The sequence below is a fragment of the Pseudogymnoascus destructans genome (genome assembly GCF_001641265.1).
Source record: "Pseudogymnoascus destructans isolate 20631-21 unplaced genomic scaffold scaffold_42, whole genome shotgun sequence".
NCBI lineage: Eukaryota > Fungi > Ascomycota > Leotiomycetes > Thelebolales > Thelebolaceae > Pseudogymnoascus > Pseudogymnoascus destructans.
In genome coordinates, this window is record NW_020167560.1 from 18,747 (window position 1) to 37,599 (window position 18,853).

At 46.9% G+C, this 18,853-nt stretch overlaps 4 protein-coding genes across 4 annotated transcripts; 1 reads left to right on the forward strand and 3 right to left on the reverse strand.

The window, feature by feature from the left end:
* On the forward strand, positions 1-471 carry VC83_09302 (uncharacterized protein; the record flags this gene model as incomplete). Its single annotated transcript, XM_024472745.1, has 3 exons — positions 1-18; positions 189-410; positions 463-471. The coding sequence occupies 3 exons, from the start codon at positions 1-3 to the stop codon at positions 469-471; spliced, it is 249 nt and encodes an 82-aa protein (XP_024319684.1).
* A 9,610-nt stretch (positions 472-10,081) lies between these two features.
* VC83_09303 (uncharacterized protein) lies at positions 10,082-10,880 on the reverse strand (the record flags this gene model as incomplete). Its single annotated transcript, XM_024472746.1, has 3 exons — positions 10,082-10,219; positions 10,271-10,592; positions 10,642-10,880. 3 exons carry the CDS (start codon positions 10,878-10,880, stop codon positions 10,082-10,084), a joined length of 699 nt encoding a protein of 232 aa, XP_024319683.1.
* Positions 10,881-15,968: 5,088 nt separating this feature from the next.
* VC83_09685 (uncharacterized protein) lies at positions 15,969-16,750 on the reverse strand. Its single transcript, XM_024473098.1, has 2 exons — positions 16,336-16,750; positions 15,969-16,284 (listed from the first exon to the last, which is right to left on the reverse strand). The coding sequence occupies exons 1-2, from the start codon at positions 16,519-16,521 to the stop codon at positions 16,030-16,032; spliced, it is 441 nt and encodes a 146-aa protein (XP_024328866.1). The 5' UTR covers positions 16,522-16,750; the 3' UTR covers positions 15,969-16,029.
* A 499-nt stretch (positions 16,751-17,249) lies between these two features.
* Positions 17,250-18,542, reverse strand: VC83_09304 (uncharacterized protein; the record flags this gene model as incomplete). Its single annotated transcript, XM_024472747.1, has 2 exons — positions 17,250-17,439; positions 17,518-18,542. 2 exons carry the CDS (start codon positions 18,540-18,542, stop codon positions 17,250-17,252), a joined length of 1,215 nt encoding a protein of 404 aa, XP_024319686.1.
* Between the last annotated feature and the right edge of the window lie 311 nt (positions 18,543-18,853).

Below are 18,853 nucleotides of genomic sequence, written 5' to 3' on the forward strand. Positions count from 1 at the left end.
ATGCACCTACGGAGAGCCGTATTCCCTGTGTCCTTACATACAGCTTGTGGAGTGAATTCTCTTTAGCGAGACCAGTTCTGAGAATTCACTCCACAACTGAAAACTTCGCTCCAACCCCGGAAAGCTCCCCACACCCCTGAACCCCCACTCGAGCTGCAAGACGCACTTGATATCGTAACATCCACGAGGAACCTGTTGCGCCTCTCCCTGAGGCTGGGGGCCCCGTCGTCCGCAACCTCAACGACCCACGCCAAGCCCTTCTTCATCACGCTGAGACCCTTGCTGAGCTGGATCAGGCCAAGACCAAGGCTCTCAAGGCTGCTGCTGCTACGTTCCATGCTGCTACTGATGCGGCTCTAGATGCCTACCAGGTTGGCCTCAACGCCCACGTCGCCGCCCTGAAGTTTGTAGTAGGTTTGTGATTCCCATCCTTCCTGGACGTTTTGCTGACCCTGTGGGTAGCTCGAGTGAGGCCTGTCCTGCCCTCCGCGCCCTTGTCGGTAGGACCTATTCTCCTGCCTACGCCTGCGGATCACGATCGTGCTCTTTTTGAGCGTTTGTTTGTGTGTCCAGACCAGTGGCGCTTCAATCCACGCCCTGCCCCCGTCGTCGTCCCCTTGTCTGACGCGCGCGTTTCTTCTAGGTCTGGGTCGGGGTCTGCTTCTGGGTCTGTGAGCCCTTCTCCTTCAGAACTTGACGCGTTGTTTTTTCCCTTAGTTTAGGACAATACTCTACATTGCCTTCTGCGTCTGTTCCTTGTGATATGCCTTGATTAACGGTAGTCCTACGTCAAGCTTTGGAACCCACTGATCGTCAGCTGCAGTGTAGCCTGCCCACCTAATCAGGTATTCCTCTCGGATTCCTCTACCCCTCCGCACAGTCCTGTGGTCTAGGACTGCCTCGACCTTGTATTCTTCTTCCCCATCCACGATCTCTGGATCTGGTGGAGGATCGGCCTTCTCAACGCCTTCCCGATACCTCTCGAGTAGGGAGACGTGGAACACGTCGTGAATCGCCTTATACCGTGGGGGAAGCCTCAATCGATACGCCTGTTTACCTATCCGCCCGGTGATCTCATACGGTCCGAGCCACCGGTGACCTAGCTTCCTACTTGGCTGGGTGGTTCTGATATTCTTGGCAGAAAGCCACACCCGTTCGCCGACCATGAACTGCATTGGCTTGTGGATCTTGTTATATCCTCGGACTTGGGCTTCCTTCGATCTCGCCCAGGCCTCTTCAAGCTCCTTTCGTAGGTCGAGGATCTTCTGGACTCGGTCTCTTGCAACCGGCACCTCCCTTCTCATGGGGTCATCCTCGATCCCTTGCCGCAGGTCGATGTTGATACCGTATCGAGCCTGATTTGGCGACATCTGGATGGAATCGTGGAAGGCATTATTGTAGGTAAGCTCCGCGAAGTGAAGAAGTTCTACCCAATTGTCCTGGTGCTGATTGCAGTGTAGGCGTAGGTAGGCCTCAATATTCTGGTTCTGCCTTTCCATCTGGCTGTCAGATTGAGGGTGGAAGGCAGTCGATAGGTTCCACCGTACTTTGAGGTGGAAACAGAAGGCCAACCAGAAGTGGCACGTAAATACGCTGCCGCGGTCTGTGATTATTTCAGCAGGAATTCCAAAGTCCTTAACCCAATACTCAAGGAAGACCCGCCCCAACTCGGTGGCAGTAATGGTCTTCCGGCAGGGTATATATTTGGATACCTTGGTGTATCGGTCTACGATTACCAAAATAGAGTCTGAAGCCTTAGCTTGGTCTGCTCCTATACTAGGCGGCAGATCTGTGATGAAGTCCATACTTATGGACTCAAAGGGCTTAGTAGGCATTCTAAGGCCTTGCATTTCGCCGTAGGGTCTATGCCGTACCGGCTTGATCCGCTGGCACCGATCGCAGCCACGTACGTACTCCCTGGCTTCCTGGTCTAATCCAGGCCAGTAGTATTTCCATCGGATCAGTTCCTGGGTCTTCTTATATCCGAAGTGCCCAGCCAAAGGGTCGTCGTGGCAAATCTTGAAGATTTCCATACGTACTGCCTGGTTGGGAGGCACGTAGGCCGCTCCCTTGAAGCGTAGGATGCCTGCATCGTCTACTCTCCAACCTGAAGAGCCCTTCGCCCACGCCGACCCTGCTTCTCTGGCCCTGTGAACAGCGAGCTCGTCAGCCGCTTGAAGGGTTTTGATCAGATCCGCTAAGGGTTCGGCCGTGGCACTGTAGGCGCTCTCTCCCTGAGCCATGGCTGCCACCATAACTCGAGGGACAACGAGACCTGGACTCTTGGTGTCCTTACTCTGGTCTTCGCCCAGTGTGGTGCCTACTTCTTGTAAGTCAGCCACTACCCGCCTCATCTGCAGGGCTTCTTCTCCTGCCTGTATGGCTTTCTGGAGCTTGTTTCGAAGGGTAGGAAGCATCACGTTCTGGCTACCCTTCTCTTCCTCATAGTCTGGTCTCCTAGACGGCCCATCTGCGGGGTTGGTCTTGCCAGCTCGATAGGATATTTGGAAGTCGTAGGCCGACAACGCCTGTGCCCACCGCGCCTGCCTTCTTGTGAGGGCAGTGGTTTCCATGAAGTATTTCAGGTTGTTGTGATCCGTCAGGACCTCGATTGGGTGTTGGCTACCCTCTAGGTAATGCCTCCACTGTTCGAAAGATCTCACGATCGCCAAGAGCTCTTGGTCGTGGACCTCATAGTTCAGCTCTGCTGGCTCCAGCTTTTTGCTGAAGAAGGCGACTGGGTGCCACCCGCCCCTTCGTTCTGGGGTTTCTTCTACGTATTGGGAAAGGTTCCCTGCCAACCCGAAGCCGGAGGAGTCTGTCTCAAGCCTAATCTTACGGCTTGGATCGAAATGGACTAACGTGGGAGCTGTGGTGAAGGCCTCCTTGAGGCGATCGAACGCGCCCTGCTGCATTGCTCCCCACACAAAGGGCCCGGTCTGTTTACCGGCCTTGGCCCCCTTCATAAGGCCAGTCAAGGGTGCCACAACAGAGGAGTACTGCTCTATGAAGCGCCAGTAAAAGTTGGCGAAGCCGAGGAACACCTGGACCTCTCGGTAGGTCTTGGGTGTAGGCCACTCAGCTATCGCAGCAACCCGGTCGCCTTCCATAGCCACTCTTTCTGTTGTGATGGTATATCCAAGGAAGCCTACCTGTTTGGTATTGAACTCGCACTTTAAGAGCTTCACATATAGGTTCGCCTCTCGTAGGCGACCTAGGACCTCCTGTACGTGGTGGGTATGTTCCTCCTCTTTAGAGGAATAAATAAGGATATCGTCGAGGTATACAACGCATATCGTATCAACGAGCCCTTCGAGGGTCTCGTTCATATAGGCCTGAAACGTGGCTGGCGCGTTGGCCAAGCCAAAAGGCATCACTTTGTACTCAAAGTGGCCGTAACGAGTGCGGAAGGCAGTCTTCCACTCGTCGCCTGGGTGGATCCGGATCCTGTGGTAGGCGTTCCTAATATCCAGCTTTGTGAAGACCTTCGCTCCTTGGAGCCGATCCAAGGTCTCTGTGATCAGCGGCAAGGGGTGCCTATTCTTTACAGTGATCTTATTCAGACCCCTATAATCCACGCAGAGGCGTAACTGCCGTCCTTCTTCTGTACGAACAGTATGGGCGCGCCCGCTGGGCTTATGCTCCTCTGGATCCAACCCTTACTTTCGCTTGATTGAAGGTATTCCCGGAGTGTGGCCAACTCCGTCTCAGATAGGTTGTATACCGGGCCGTAAGGCGGCTCTTGCATGCTGGTATCGATACCGTGGGTCTTCCTACCCAGCTCGGGTAGGTCTTCTGCCCACTCCTTAGAGAAGACGTCGGCGAATTCAGCGTACTCCCTTGGGCATTGGGGTTCCAACGCTCCTTCTGAGGTCAACGCCAGGACAAAGGCAGTATCGCCTTTGTCTAGCTCTTCAATACCCACCTCCATCGCCTTCGATATATCGAAGGGGTAGCGCCATATCTGGGTCTGCCAATCGATCTGGGGGTTGACCTGTACGATCCAGTCCATTCCAAGGATAACATCCACACCAGGGGTATCCATGGAAAGGAACGTCTGGTCTACGGTCGTCTCCCTTCGAAAGTGGTCCCGGGCCTTGATCTTTACGGTCGCCGCTCCGTATATGGCAATCTCCTTGCCGTCCACAGCCCTCGCTCGAGGTGGGCCCTTGTCTCGGCACTCTAGGCCCTTATCTTTTGCGAAGAGGGGGTGGATAGTTGACGCGTCTGACCCCGAATCGAGTAGAGCCTTGGCCTTGTGCCAGGTAGGCCCTACTTTGATTTCAATGTCGATCTCCATCCTCTTCGCCTGAGTAGGGCGTAGGGCTTCGGTAGGGAGTCACTCCCGCTTGAGGAGCTGGGTATCCAGCTTCCGGACTCCCGGCCCAGTGTGCTGGCTATGGCAGTCCTTTGCAAAGTGGCCTGGTCTGCCACAGTTGTAACAGGCGTTCCCTACTTGGGTAGGCCTTGCGCCTTGGGTGTCGGCTGGCTTGCGCGCAGGTTGTTGGTCCGATCGACGGCGATCCTGGAAGGGCGTTCGCTCCCGGTGATTGCCCGACTTGTGGCTATTGAAGTGGCCCTTCCGAGCTGGAAAGCCACCCTGCAGGGTTCCCTTATTCTCCCTTATGTTGGGCCTATCCGTAGAAGGATTCTTCTCAGTTACCCACCGGTGATCACCAGGGCAGGAATAGGCGTGCGTAGGCTGAGCACTACTCGCTCAATACTCGGCTCACTCGCTCAGTGGGTTACTCAGCTGGGTGAGTAGCTGAACCTTTTACTCGACTCGGTGAGTGAGGTCAATACTCAGTTACTCTGTAAAAACCCAGTGAGTACTCGGCTATCACGTGTAAGATTTATGCATCATGTGAACAGTCCCTCATACGATTAATACTGTTTTATGGTTAAGTTAAAGTATTACATCTATCAGCATCACTCTCGCCATCTCTAGTAAGCTGTGAGAACGAATCATGTATATTCCTCTATCTAAGTACCACGATTATCAGAAGATTATCAGAACGCTATTATCTATTATATATGCTTAAGAACATCTCTCCACCTTGCTTGATGAGGCCGGCCAGACCTACTAATACCTAAAGTATTTATGGGGTCTTGACGAGTAGCTTGAAAGATATCAAGTAAATCTCTTCCAGTCTTCCGAGCATGTTGGATAGGCGTTGGTGGCGAGGACGGCATATCCTTATCTTCATCTTCATGAATAGTTGGAATAGGCTCCTCATTATTACCATCTTCTCTTATATCTTCGTTATCTAGGATATCGTCATCTGGGATGTCGTATAAGGTCTCGTTAAGATGGTCAGCCCTATCTCTTTCTTCACCTTGTTGGTAGCGCATTTGTCGTTCTTCATGTGCAGCTTGTGATAAGTCTTGCTGTTGCTGTGGCCGCTGAGGGTTAAACGGAGGATATTATACCTTTGAAATCTCGGATATGTGTATTTGATAGTAGTTCTTCTTCATCGCTGATATATTGCGAGTCAATTAGGATTACGAGATGCAGATATGGATCCATTAGCCTTAGTATTGCAGCAAAGTCAGACATTAAATGGGACTCGGGGCCAGAGAGAGGAATATGTGAATGAGGCTGATCTCTATCTTGATGCTCGTAAATTTCTGGTAATCTTCTAGTAATCTTATTCTAACTTGTATAGCACATGTGTACACAAAGATATTGCTATTTTGGCAACAAAAGGAAGAGCAATTTCCTGGTCTATCAGCAATGGCTCGTGATAACTTTGTATTCCTGCTGCTGAGTCTGGAGTTGAGCGAGTCTTTAGTGCTGCAAGGGATGTGTGTGGCCACCGACGTGGCCAACTTAATCCTGAGACGATTAAGAGTATTATGCTTGTATATTACTCTCGACAATACAAGAATCGTCAATGTCATCGTGACAAGCTTGCGGATATGATGGACATCGTTGATATGACTGAGGAGCAAGTGGAAGAAGAGTATGAGGCTCAAGTTTTATTGTCCGCAATACTATCAAGCATTATTTCCACATCTCTCATCATCGAAGTGTTGTTTGACGCATTATCAGTCATAATGGATATAATTCGTCCTTCTAAACGCTGCCTTGTGATAACTTTTTCAAGTATTCCACATAACTCAGCACCAGTATGCTCTGTATATATAGGTTCAAAGCCAATCAAGACCTCTTCCAATGACGGTCGATAAACGATGCAATAACACCCATAAACGAAAGTCGAGTAACACTTGACCAACAGTCGAGCGATAATGCAATCGTTGAACCAGGAACAACATCTTGTAGCATCTCTTCTTCGATTTGTGTGAGCTTTGTTGTTAAGAGGTTTCAAATAGTTGTTGCTGAGGGTAGTGGATAGTGAGGATTCTGTAAGATAGCAAGCCTTTTCCATTCAGTATCCTCGACTGAGCAGAACGAGCTATGAGTCGAGATAACTGTGTATAGAACTTGTTCATAAAATGTCTCTTGTGTGAGAATATGATCCTATTATAGATATTAACCTACATGATTCTGGTAATAATCTGGTAATCCTTACTTATTGAGGTCACATTTAATTGATTCGCATTTGATAGAGACTATACTTACCCATCTGTGACTTCTTTTTGCAAATGTCCGATGCAAGATGTGTTGCCATAGACTTTGGGCCAGCAGACTTGATTGCAGGATGCGTAAGGGCCTTCAAACAATAAGCACAAATGACACATGGTTCTCCAGAAAGCTGGTCTGCTCCTTGGTGATAACTTCTCCAGTATTGAGAACTCCGGTTCGTTGAATCCCATGCAATCTTTGTAAGGAGTTTTGTAGTATGATCTGAGTGTTGTTGGTTTAATTTGCCAATATATTCTAGGCCTGCAGGGACTTGATTTAACGAGGATAGTCGTTGAGAAGATGGAAAAGAGTCTGAGAATACATCTGCAATAGGATTGTCAGAATCAAACAACTCTGAGTATTGAGATGACATTTGGCAAATTGCTCGATTATCAGAAGGTTACCAGAAGTCTGGCTACAATGAAGTACTTAAATTTTTCTATAGCCCCTATTCGCGTTGGAAAACCAGGTACTCCGGCGCTATAACTTTAGCAAACTCAAGTTCTCCTCTACTCTAGCTCCAGGAACAACATATCCTGCGCAGCTGATACCTTAGCCAGCTTTTCCTTATCAAATTTCTTAGAGTAGACAAGTAAGAATGCCTCTTTGAAGCGAGAACTATGAGTGGAGACTTGCAACCATCCATTGTCGACAAGATTGTAAGACTTTGGGTACCACTGCGCAGGTCCTGGTAATTGGGCCCACTTTCCAAACTTTCAAGCTGTAAAGTTTGTCCAAACTGCCTGCTCGTACAAACAGAAATATTTATGTGGTGGGATATGTAAGGATGCCTTCTCGTCTCTCATTCTAGGGAGACTCTGGGTAGCTGCAGGATCACGTGTGATCATTTGGGTGGGCTAACTGAGTCGGAACCGAGTCGGATGGGTTTCGGGTACTTGAGACAATCGACTCACGGGGTTCCCCCATCATCTTTTTTGTATCCTTCATAGTAGACCTATAGGATAGCATCCGTTTAGCCTCCGACTTGCACTCTCATATTCTATTACTGTGAGCTGGGTGCCCTGTGTCCTTACAGGATAACCTCGTGAAAAGTGCTATAATAAACAATTAGTATTGCCAGAAGATTGCTAGGATGATCAGAGACATACCCTTCCTCTACATCAATCCACGGCATATATATAATGCTGACTTCTAAACGATAGAAGACACAGAGGTTTCTTGCGTAAGGTTGACTTGACAGAGGAGGGAGGGGATTAGACACAAAGGCTTTCCAAGTAACACGTTACAGTATTGTAAAGAATACTATATTGAGTTGAGCACGAAGCTCCTATCTAAGGAAATACTATCTACTTATATAGTGGCGTCGTGCCTCATGGGTAATCTGGATAGTTGGTGGATAGCTAGATATTCAGGATAGTTCGTGGATAGCTCAACTATCCAATATCCACTACTCGGTGTTCCACCCACTCGCTTCGCTCGTAGGTGGCGACAGCAAGTTGTGCGTGCGACAGCAAGATGTGCGACACATAAAACGAAGAAAAAGACGCCTTATATATCAACTATATAACTATATAATTAAAACATAAAATCAATAGAACTACTATCACTATCGCTACTGCCACTATTGCTACTATCACTTTGATCCTTACTATACCGTAAAATGATCACTTTTGATTTCAACCCTTCCTTCTTCCGCTCTGCTACCCGCTTCCTCTCAACCTTACGCTCTTCAATTTCGATTTTACGTGCTTGCGCTTGTAGCTGCTTTACTACTTGGTCCGATTCCCTTGCTGCTCTTGCGTCTGCTTTTGCTTGCAACTTTGCTTTCTTCTCTTCCCGCATTTTCCGTGCATCTGATGCATATAACTGCCCTCCTTTCTGTAGTGATTTCCGTGCCCTTGCCTTTGCTGCCTTCTGCTCTACTGCACGTAGAGTCATAATATCTAGCTCGGTCTTATAGAGCTCTGCCCGGTGTAGAACAACTGTAGTTCCACGTGCAAATGATTGAAACCCTTCTCTTGAAGGCGATGAGAAAGCTTCCTCTGCTCTCTTCTGCCAATGTTCAACCGCTTGCACACTTTGCATAGTTGTTTTCGGTGTTGAGATAATATTATATGAAGCAAATGGCTCATAATCAGGTGTTTGATTCCGAGTCTCTTGTATCTTGTCAATTACAAGTGGAGGATTATATGGATATAGTCCTGTATTTCTCCAACCAGATTGAATTGTACGGACAGTTAGAGATTGCCGTCGGATTTGCGGGAGGTCTGAAAGGAACGTACGTAGCTTATACTCATAGTCGTAGCTACGTACTGCTTGATCAAGTGCCTTTTGATGAAAGTGTTTGCACTGCTTAAAAACCGCTACATCAAGAGGTTGTAATAGATGTGTTGTATGAGCAGGAAGGCAGCAAATAACAATGTTATGCTCTTCTGCTAATGTAAGAAAGCGCTCTGTTTTATGAGAGTCATGGCCGTCAAGTAATAAGAGGCGAGTATCATCTGGTGCCATATGCTCTGCAGATAGTTGGATAAAATGCATAAGGTATTGGATTGCAATGTCGTCGTTTGAATACCCGCTCTCATTTACAATAATGAGAGCATTTGGCTCAAGGTCATCATTGTACCATGAATCCATATGAAGTTTGCCAGGGATAATGATAGCTTCTGCAAGTGCAGCACCACTTGCATTTACTGCCTCAATTACAGTAACAGAGAGCCGATTCTCAGGATTATCAACAGTCCACTGCTTTACACCGATTGGTACAATAACAGCCGTAGACTTATAACACCCAATCATATAGCCTGTCTCATCAACATTCCATAAATTATATGGCTTTGTAATAAGGGCGTTATATGTGAGAAAGAATTCCTCAAACACCTCTTTCTTTTGTGCTTGCTTCCGATGTGTATTTAACGTCTTCGTGTGAATTGTATGAAATTCGGGGTGTGCTTTTAGAAAGCGTTGTAGCCACCGTTGTGATGGTATCGTACGATTAGGTCGTAAGTCTGCAACTGCCCGTAGTATCATAGATCGGTTGGCAGGGACCCCGCGCTCAAGTTGGTCGTATATGAATTGACAGACCGCGGTCTCTTGCGATTGAGATAAGACTCGATTGCTACCTCCGTGGGGTAATTGAGGAGACGTAGTACTCGTAATACGACGTCGGAGTGTCTCACGGTTGACATTGAATTTATTTGCAACCCAAGCAATTGTATATGTACTTGGTTGTTTTAAGAAGAACTGTTGGGCCTCATTAAGGCGAGCAATCATAGTAGGATCGTTATTTTGAGGCATTGTAGATACTACGTTATGAAGAATACTATTATTTTTTCTATATATCAAAATAGCGGTGTACGCACATCTTGCTGTCGCACGCACAACTTGCTGTCGCCACCTACGAGCGAAGCGAGTGGGTGGAACACCGAGTAGTTTCTGCAACTATCCATTAGCCCCGTCACATGGCAGCCTACCCCGCTTGCCCCCTGTGACTCACACGTCACGTTACTAGGCCCTGGTCCTGTAACCATGACATCACGTTACCGTAGCTGTAACAATATACTCAAAGAGACGCTCAGGCTTCTTTCTCAGCTTTCCAGCCTTTCTCGTATATGAGCGGATACATCTATCCCAGAAATGTTGCCACTTGCGGAAATTGGACTCTTCATGGGCCTATCAACTATTAGTATTACCAGAAGATTACCAGACTATGAGGTAGCATACATCAATGCGCGCTTGAGTTAAGAGAGCCTGGATGCTAGCGATCTCTTTATCGGAAAGCTCATCTGGTAGAACAGCCTCGTGATTTAAAATATCGTCGTGCCGTAACATAAGCTCCAACTCCAAATCGTCTTCAACCTCAGTATCCTCCCATTCGCTGTTATGATCGTCATCGATTGGAATACTTGAGATTCCCTCAAATGCAGCAAGCTCAGACAGAAGTTGTGGCGGAGTAGATGGTGGTGCTTGTGGAGAAGAAGAAGAGGCGCTAATATTCTTGACTTTCTGATTCGCAATGCAAGATGCATGGGTACCCTTCTCAGTCCTGTTTATAGTTAGATTGAGGCTACCAGAGATTACCAGAAGGAACTTACTGAACACGAATACGCTCAACCTTCAATTCATTCTGTAGACGTGTCTTGTCTTCAGTAGAGGCAGCGATATGCTTTGCAGACTTATATAACTTCTTTAAGTAGTAGCTCAGATCAGCATGGTCAGCCTTGAGTGCTAAGTGAACAGCCTTCTCATCTTCAGTAAGGTTGGAGACGCGGTTGCGAGCTTTGATAGTATTCACATTAGTGGAGAGTTCTTCAGGTGCCTTGCATTTCGCCATACTAAACACGTGATTAGCAGAAGATCGCCAGAAGTTCTGGCTATATAATCAAGATAATAAACTTACTTGAAGTAAAGGGAAGAAGAATGTGTAGATCGGAGAGTAACCAAGGAAGGTGGTTCTAAGGTCGTGGTTATTTTAAAGTTGCAAACAAAAATATTCGTGAAGGAATATTCACCTACAAAGAATTATTGTTCCAAAAGCAACACCACAACGCGCACCTTCATATAAAACCAGTGTTCGGCACGGGTAGGTATATACCTACATTTTTTTTTCTGAGAAACTACCCGGGTATTTCAAGTAGGTAGGTATATACCTGGGTATATGCCAAGCCTTGCCAAGTATTCGGAATCTAATGTCTTGAATAAAGTCGTGATATGCTCGTAATATGCATGCCATAACACACAATGAGCGACTCATCATTATCAGATGTGCCTATTGGCCTTGACGACATTGGCCTTGATGAGGTTAATGAGCCAACCTTACCTACCCTTATTCCGTCGCTCTGTCTCCAGACGCCACGCACAATGCTTCCACCAAGCTCCTCACTGCTATTTGTTAAGAATCTATATAGGCATACACTGTTGGACACTACACCACCAACTATTCAGGTTATCTGTAACCAGCCAGACTGCGGATACTCACCGCAGCCATTGGTATTCTCGGGTAAATCAACTGGCAACTTATGGAAGCACTACACCCAAAAGCACCCGCAAACTCATTTACCATGAGAAAGAATGACCAGCTACAAGCAGCATCAAGTCAGTCAAGTAGCTCATCATTCTTTGAGCTAAAGAAGACAACGGCTAAGCAGCCAGTCAATGCATCAAAGTATAGAGATTTACTGCTCCAATTTGTAGTATCAAACAATCTGTCATTACGCCTTGTTGATAGTCTATCTTTTCGTCAAATTATTCAATTCTTAAGCCCTATTACTTTGTCAGTATCTGCTAGAACGCTACACCGCGACCTTTAAAGGCGGTTCTCACTATGCCGTGCTCAGTTACAAGCAGAACTTCATTCTCATATTGCACATGGAGGCCGGATGTGCTTAACTACCGACTCGTGGTCTGCATGCAACTACACTGAATACTCTGCAGTAACAGCACATTGGATTAATAGCAAGTGGCAGCAGAAGTCAAATCTGCTAGATGTGATTCATCTGAAAGAGCCAATTCACAGCGGTGAATATCTTGCAAGCCAATTATATGCCGTTACAGATGACATGGGGATTACAGGTGCTATCTTTACATGCACACGAGATAATGCATCAGCTAACACTGTTATGCTTGCTGAGTACGAGCGCTTAGCTAGCAATCATTTGACTTATACGCAACAGCCATGGACATTCACTGTCAAGGAAGGCGATGTACGTTGTATTGCACACATTATTAATATCGCTGTTCAACATGCTTTAAAGACGCTTAATGCAGACCCTTCAGCAGAGGCAGAGACATATAGGTGTGAGCAAGGTGCTTCGCGAATCCCACGCACTGTTGATTCTCGTACAGAAGTTATGAATACACTTGCTAAGCTTCAGAGACATATCTATGTGTTTCGGAATCGCCGGTTATGGAAGGACGCTCTACAGAAGCAAACAATGGTAGCAGGCCTTAAAGTACAGCAATTATCACTTGATATGCCAGTCCGCTGGAATTCAACATATAAGATGCTTGAATCTGCAACAAAGCTACGAGTGCCAATTACAGCTATCTGTGCATCGCAGCAGTGGGATATTAGCATGAGAGATATTGCTCTTAATGCTGATGACTGGTCAACGATTAAAGAGCTTGAGCTATTTTTCGTTATCTTCTTACGCCCTTCGCAGAAGCTACAAGCTAGCACATACCCTACTCTTAACTACGCTATTCCACAGTATTTAAAAATGATTAACAAGCTTAATCATATGCTAAAGGAAGTAGGCGAGCAGTCTACAATTGGGATAGCATGCAACGCAGCACTTCACAAGCTAAATGAGTATTATACTCTTACAACAAACCAGCGGTATAGCCACCTAAGTGTAGCTACAATTTGTGATCCAAGAATGAATCTTGAGGTCTTTACAAGCTTGTGGCCAAGTAGTGGCGAGGCAAGTAAAAGGAACCGAGTAAGAGCACACTTTCAAGATGTCTTTACAAAGTATAAGACCCGTCAATATCATCTTGACACTGAGAGAATTGAGCAGCAGACGGAATTAGCTAATGCAGCAGTGCATGAGACTGATACGATGATTTATATGCTGCGCAAGGAACCTCATTTCAAGAACCTGAGTGGAAGCGGTGGGTACTTGAACCACGGCCAGGACAACAGACAGACATTCTCAAATACTGGTTATCAAAGCAGTATATGTATCCAATTGTTGCGCAAATTGCAAGAGACCATCTTGCAATTTCAGCAACATCTGCTGCATCAGAGCGGGTATTTAGTAATGGCTATCATAGTTATTATTAGCCTCATTTCTACTGTTCTGCACGACAATTTTATAGCAGAGCCTCATCTACCCGGGTATATACCCATACCTACCCGTGACATCCTACCTACCTACCTACTCTACCCGTGAAGCTCTGGGTATATACCCCAAGTGGTACCCGCCGAACACTGTATAAAACACATACCTTTCAACCTCTATCTCTTTTCTATACTCTTCTTCTGCAATATTCTTCCTACAAACTACTGTAAGTACACATATCTTTTGATCTACTTCTTTGTCTTGTGTTTACTTCACTAACTCACCTTGATATTAGCAAATGGCTCGTACCAAGCAAACTGCTAGGAGATCAACTGGCAGCACAGCACCAAGGATGCCACTTGGATTACGGGCTGGCTCTGGGCTTGGTGGAAAGGGAAAGGAAAAGGCTGTGGGCACAGCAAGAAAAGCTCCAGTTCGCTCATCTCAAGCTAGCAACAATCATGCTCAGAAGGCCACGCGCCGCGCAAAGTCTGGTAAGAGGATTACCAGAGGATTACCAGAATTCTCTAATAAACATATAGGCACCAAGGCTCTCCGCGATATCAGAAGACAGCAACTCGATACTAGCCTAATTATCCCTAAGCTCCCATTCCAGCGTCTTGTTAGGGAAATTGCAGAAGACTTCAAGTCCAATCTTCGCTTCCAGCAATCTGCTATCCTAGCTCTTCAGGAAGCTGCTGAATGCTTCCTCATTCGAGAATTTGAGAGTATGATGTTTAAACATAGTGACAGGGACATACTAACAGTTATAGTGACAAACCTTCTCGCTATTTATGCGAAGAGAGTGACAATTCAGGCAAAGGATATGATATTGGTTCGGCGTTTGCAGGATATGATGTTTAATCATGGAGCTGTGGGCTTAATTGATGGAAATGTGTCTCACCCAGGAATGAAGGTCAGATGAGTTCTGGCAACCTTCTGGTAACCTGGTACCTAAAGGCCAAAGGTTATAGTGTGGAATAGGACATCAACAATATGGGAATGGAGTTATGGAGTTATGGAGTTATGGCGTCTTGATCAATGAAGTCGCGCCCCGTTTTTAACATAAGTAATGGCTAATCAAACACGTGATATAACTGAGTTGCCAAGACCCATACTAGGTACTCAGCAAGTGAGTAATCCTCATTCAACAATACTCGGGACATGAGTGAGTAACTCAGCTGGGTGAGTAAAAATTCTACTACTCGACTCATGAGTACCCAGTGCGCAGCCTAGGCACCGCGCATCGATATTATCGGGAGGGATGGATTCATCCTGAACCAACTTCTGTAATTACCATCATCCTCAAGGATGGAGTCGATTGCAAGGATAAGTCAGTGGCTACCTGGTGTGGGTTCATTGAAACCGTGCGCCTCTCGTGGGAGTCTATGGAGCCCGTGCTCAGCTTTCAAACTGTCTGTGGCGACCACGGCAGGGTGAGACCATCGGGTGGTGCCCCTCAAAGCTTGGGATGTCCGTTTCTAGAGAGATAAGATCTCTGACATTTTCGCATAGTCGTAGCTTGCCATGAATGCCAGTGATGGTCTACGACTATCCATTTCTAGTTGTAACTCTCAGATTTACAAGAGACATCACACCCCTCTGTGCCTAATAGACTCTATCGCAACATGAGCAACGTACGAAAACGCCAAAGCCAGAATGCATCTAGAAGGAGAAGCACTTTGACCAACAAGGCCTATGAGTACGCGGAATTATACGGCGCAGATGTTGCCTTGATCATCTACCAGAAGGGCTGCTACTACACTTACGTATCTCCTGGTAGTCCATGTTTTCCACCATCCAAGAAAGAAATTGTAGGTTCTCTTCTGACTTTGACGACTTTTTACTAAATAGTGGCAAGATGAATTCTTTTCCAATCCCAATAAATATGTTGCCACATGACACTGACGTGAAATGTCAACGGAAATGCAATTCAGAAGATCCAGAGCAATTGAGGAGTAAAGAGAAGGGGTGCGAAGATACAAATATTGCCACGGCGCCAAGACGGAATGAGGCCCCCACCACATGAGCAGGTTCATGCACGTAAATCAGACATGTTGCTATGATAGTGTAGAGTATGTATAAGCGACTTTCAATTTATATTTGCTGGCGTTCATCCTCGCCTGAATCAGGACAGATCATGTCATTAAATTTACGTCTTCTATCTCTTGCATTTGTTAAATCTGCCTGTTCAAATGTGAAGAAGAGACTGCCAATGACGGAATGAGATGTTCACCATGGTTAATGGCCAAAAATCGTAACCGATGGGCTGGAAAATCAATGGGTAGAAGGTTATTGGGTGGAGGTTCCATGGGTGGAAGGTTATTCGATGGAGGATAAATGGGTGGAGGTTTAATAGGCACGGCACGAGTGAGCGACGAGGACAGAATAGAGGTGGTTAGTTAACCCCTGTCGATCGAGCCTGATTCACCACAGATAGTTCTGATGGCACTTTGGAGGTACGTACCGGTACGTACTGCCTACGTTACCCTGGAGTTGTGAGGATCGGCCTAGGAATAAACAAGGGCTTTCGCAACCTCTTCAAGCAAAAAGGTCACAAAAGCGCGAACGTTGGCTAAGTTGCAGTGTGAGTCATATTGTTCTATTGCTTTCTATAGTTTCTATCCCTAAGATAATGACGTCGTCTTACGAAAGCCCTTTTCCTGCACCCCACTTTGTTCATCATTACTTCCTCTCTTTCTATCTCATTCTTGTCAAGCCAGTGACAAGAACTTCTGCTGTCTCAGTCCTCACCAGATCATCAAAGCAGTCACGCCAGAGAAAGTATCCCCCTCTTCTTGTTGAAAGATATTTCCCAGAATCAGCTACTCGTAGAGCCTGTGCATTGACTGCATCCTTCAAAAATGGCGCCTCATGAACTGTGACCCCCTCTTCAGAAAACATCACGACCTGCTGCCGACGATTGCTGGTATGATGAGAATCTGGTATTGTAGCCTCATGTCAATTTCAGCAAAGTAATATCTACATTCACATGATCAGACATACCTCGGGTGCCGAGTCGTTCGACATCTCGTGCCTTTGAGCGATATCATCCACCTGCTCAGCTGTTCTAGCTATTCTACTCAGTATCGACTCATTGACAAGAGCATGGTGTGTCTCTTGGGGGGAGGCTTTGTCATCTTCTGTCCTTCGCTCTAATGGATCCAGGATTTGGGGATCTGATGATTTCATGGTGAAAACTATGTTCCCCTCCGATATCAATAGAAAAACTCATTGTTGGAGTAGAGGATCGGTCCGTTTCTTTTAAATCCTCCAGTATTTATATAAATTTCCATTCGGACTCACCGCATGGTTATCTGCCGGGGAGTTATCGGTATGATCAGGTGGTGCTTAATTTGAGAGGACTTGTGCCTGAAAAGGGCCATATTACGTTTCCTTCTCGCTAAGCTGTCTCAAGATTGAAGATGTGTTCGTCACAAAGAACAAGTATCAATAAAGCACTGATCGCCCATACCCATGCCTTCATGAGTGCGCTTAGCCATAAGCACAAGAATTTCTCGGTCCCCAAGCAGCCGCCTCTTTGCCGCCTGCCGTCACGCTGTGCCCACCCCAAGCTCCGCTCTTAGGTGGTAGTGACAACTGCCTTGCTATCACTAAATCTCCCCTTGTACCTATGCTCCTACTAATTACAAGCCGGAAACAAAACCCCCTCGGATCCACTTGAAATAAGTTAATTTAGTGCCAAATGAACCCTCACCTGCATTTTCGAGAAAGTTTCTTACCTGTAGCAGTCACGTGGGAAAGTATGGCTCTCTTATACTTAATGTCACTCTCTAGCTATATTACTCTCTACTCGCCCTAGCAATCCTGGTTGCAAATTACTCTGCAATGTCATGATACCGTTGCCATTTTTACTATGCACCCACGTGACTCTCAAAGGAAATGGAACTTCTGACATTTTACGGTAGCTCATTCCCATCAGTGCAGACAACCATCTTCCATGCATGGTAAGTGTGAGACAGATCTTCGGTGGCCTTGCGTTTCAAACCGATGACTCTCTTGGTTGCATCCGCGTGGAGCTTCGCTACAGATTCATGCATCCTATCAATAGCAAGCTCGTCTTCTGCAATAAGGAGGATTGTGTGTGTCCTATTATTGACGACTATCTGAAAGCACATCATTCACATATATGTGTTGAAAGCCCTGATTCCTCTTGTCATGACCAACCGTTCGATGTTATACGGATCCTTTGGATCGACTGCGAGTGGTGTTAGGTATTTCCAAGTATTGTCCTCCCATTTGACAAGGTTGATGTCTATCTCCCTCTCCAGTCTCCCCCTCTCCAGTCTCTCCCTCTCCAGCCTTTCCTTCTCCAGCCTCTCCTTCTCCAGCCTCTCCATCTCCAGCCGCTCCCTGTCCAGCCGCTCCAACCACGCCTCCCATCGCTTTTTATGTTCCAGAAGCTTCCGCTTCCACCTTTCACTCTCGGCTGGCGTCGAGCTGCTCGTAGGCTGCTCTGGCTGTCCACCATCACCCATTCCTTCCGCCTGGGTTTGGCTTGGACCTGCTTCTGGGACAAACAGGCCCCCGTCATCTTCTGCAGGTTCTAGTGCACTAGGTGGCCAGTCCATTCGGGACCCGACCATGTGCTGTTGACCATCAGGGCTTGGGCCATGAGGTAAATCTCCGAAGTCTGGAGCAGGAGGGAGAGATGGAGAGCGGCCATGGCTACTACCCTGTGCAGTTGGCCTCCATGTCGGCCAGCCAAAGAAGGCGAGATAAACTTGTTTTCGGACGAAGAATTTCGTGATGCCTTTGCCTTGCTGGTCACTCTCGTCATGGAGGTGATTGGTAAACCAGAATTTCCGGTCCTCGTTGAATTTCGGCCTGCGTGGGGTGCCGCATCTATGGGCTATCCCTACTCTGGATCCTGACATAACAAGGGGGGGATGCTTCGATGGTGGGGTTTGCTCTGCGAGTGCAGCTGGATACTGCTGCAAATGCTTTATCCTGGTACTAGTAAACCCCAGCTGGTCTCCCAGGTCAGCAAAGCGGCGGAGGACGGCTCGGTCTGCCATCGCTGCCGGCTGCATCACGCGGCCCTCCTTCACTGGTTCCCTCGGCATATCCGCGAAGTGCCGCATGGCATACGCAATGATCTGCCAGTATCCAAGATCAACTTGGTCTCCGCGCATCCCCTGCCCGTACACAAAAGCATTCTCGGCGACCTGAATCTTAGTCTGGCCATCCATGATCTGAACGCGGCCGTCCTCTTGATCAACGGGGGAGAATAGTTGCTTAAAGGCATGAGAGATCTGCTTGACGCAGTTCGCAAGACACTCCTGTCATACTGACATTCGTTGCACTCAGTTTGCTATCAAACTCAAGAGCAAACTTAGAAATCTCCTCCTCAAACCTACAAGTTACTATACATATTTTGGCTTGTCACACCTACAACAAGAGCAATACTACTCAACGATTGCTACAACTCTCTATGATTTATTACACGTCATTGCTCCTTAGTTACTGGGCCGATATGACCACATAGCATATCTCTACAACC

Excerpts from the sequence above, each read along its gene's own strand:
- VC83_09685 (XM_024473098.1), bottom strand. The coding sequence starts at position 16,521 with ATGAAATCATCAGATCCCCAAATCCTGGATCCATTAGAGCGAAGGACA. Across the intron at positions 16,285-16,335 it reads CGAACGACTCGGCACCCGAG|GCTACAATACCAGATTCTCA; the intron begins GTATGTCTGATC and ends AATTGACATGAG.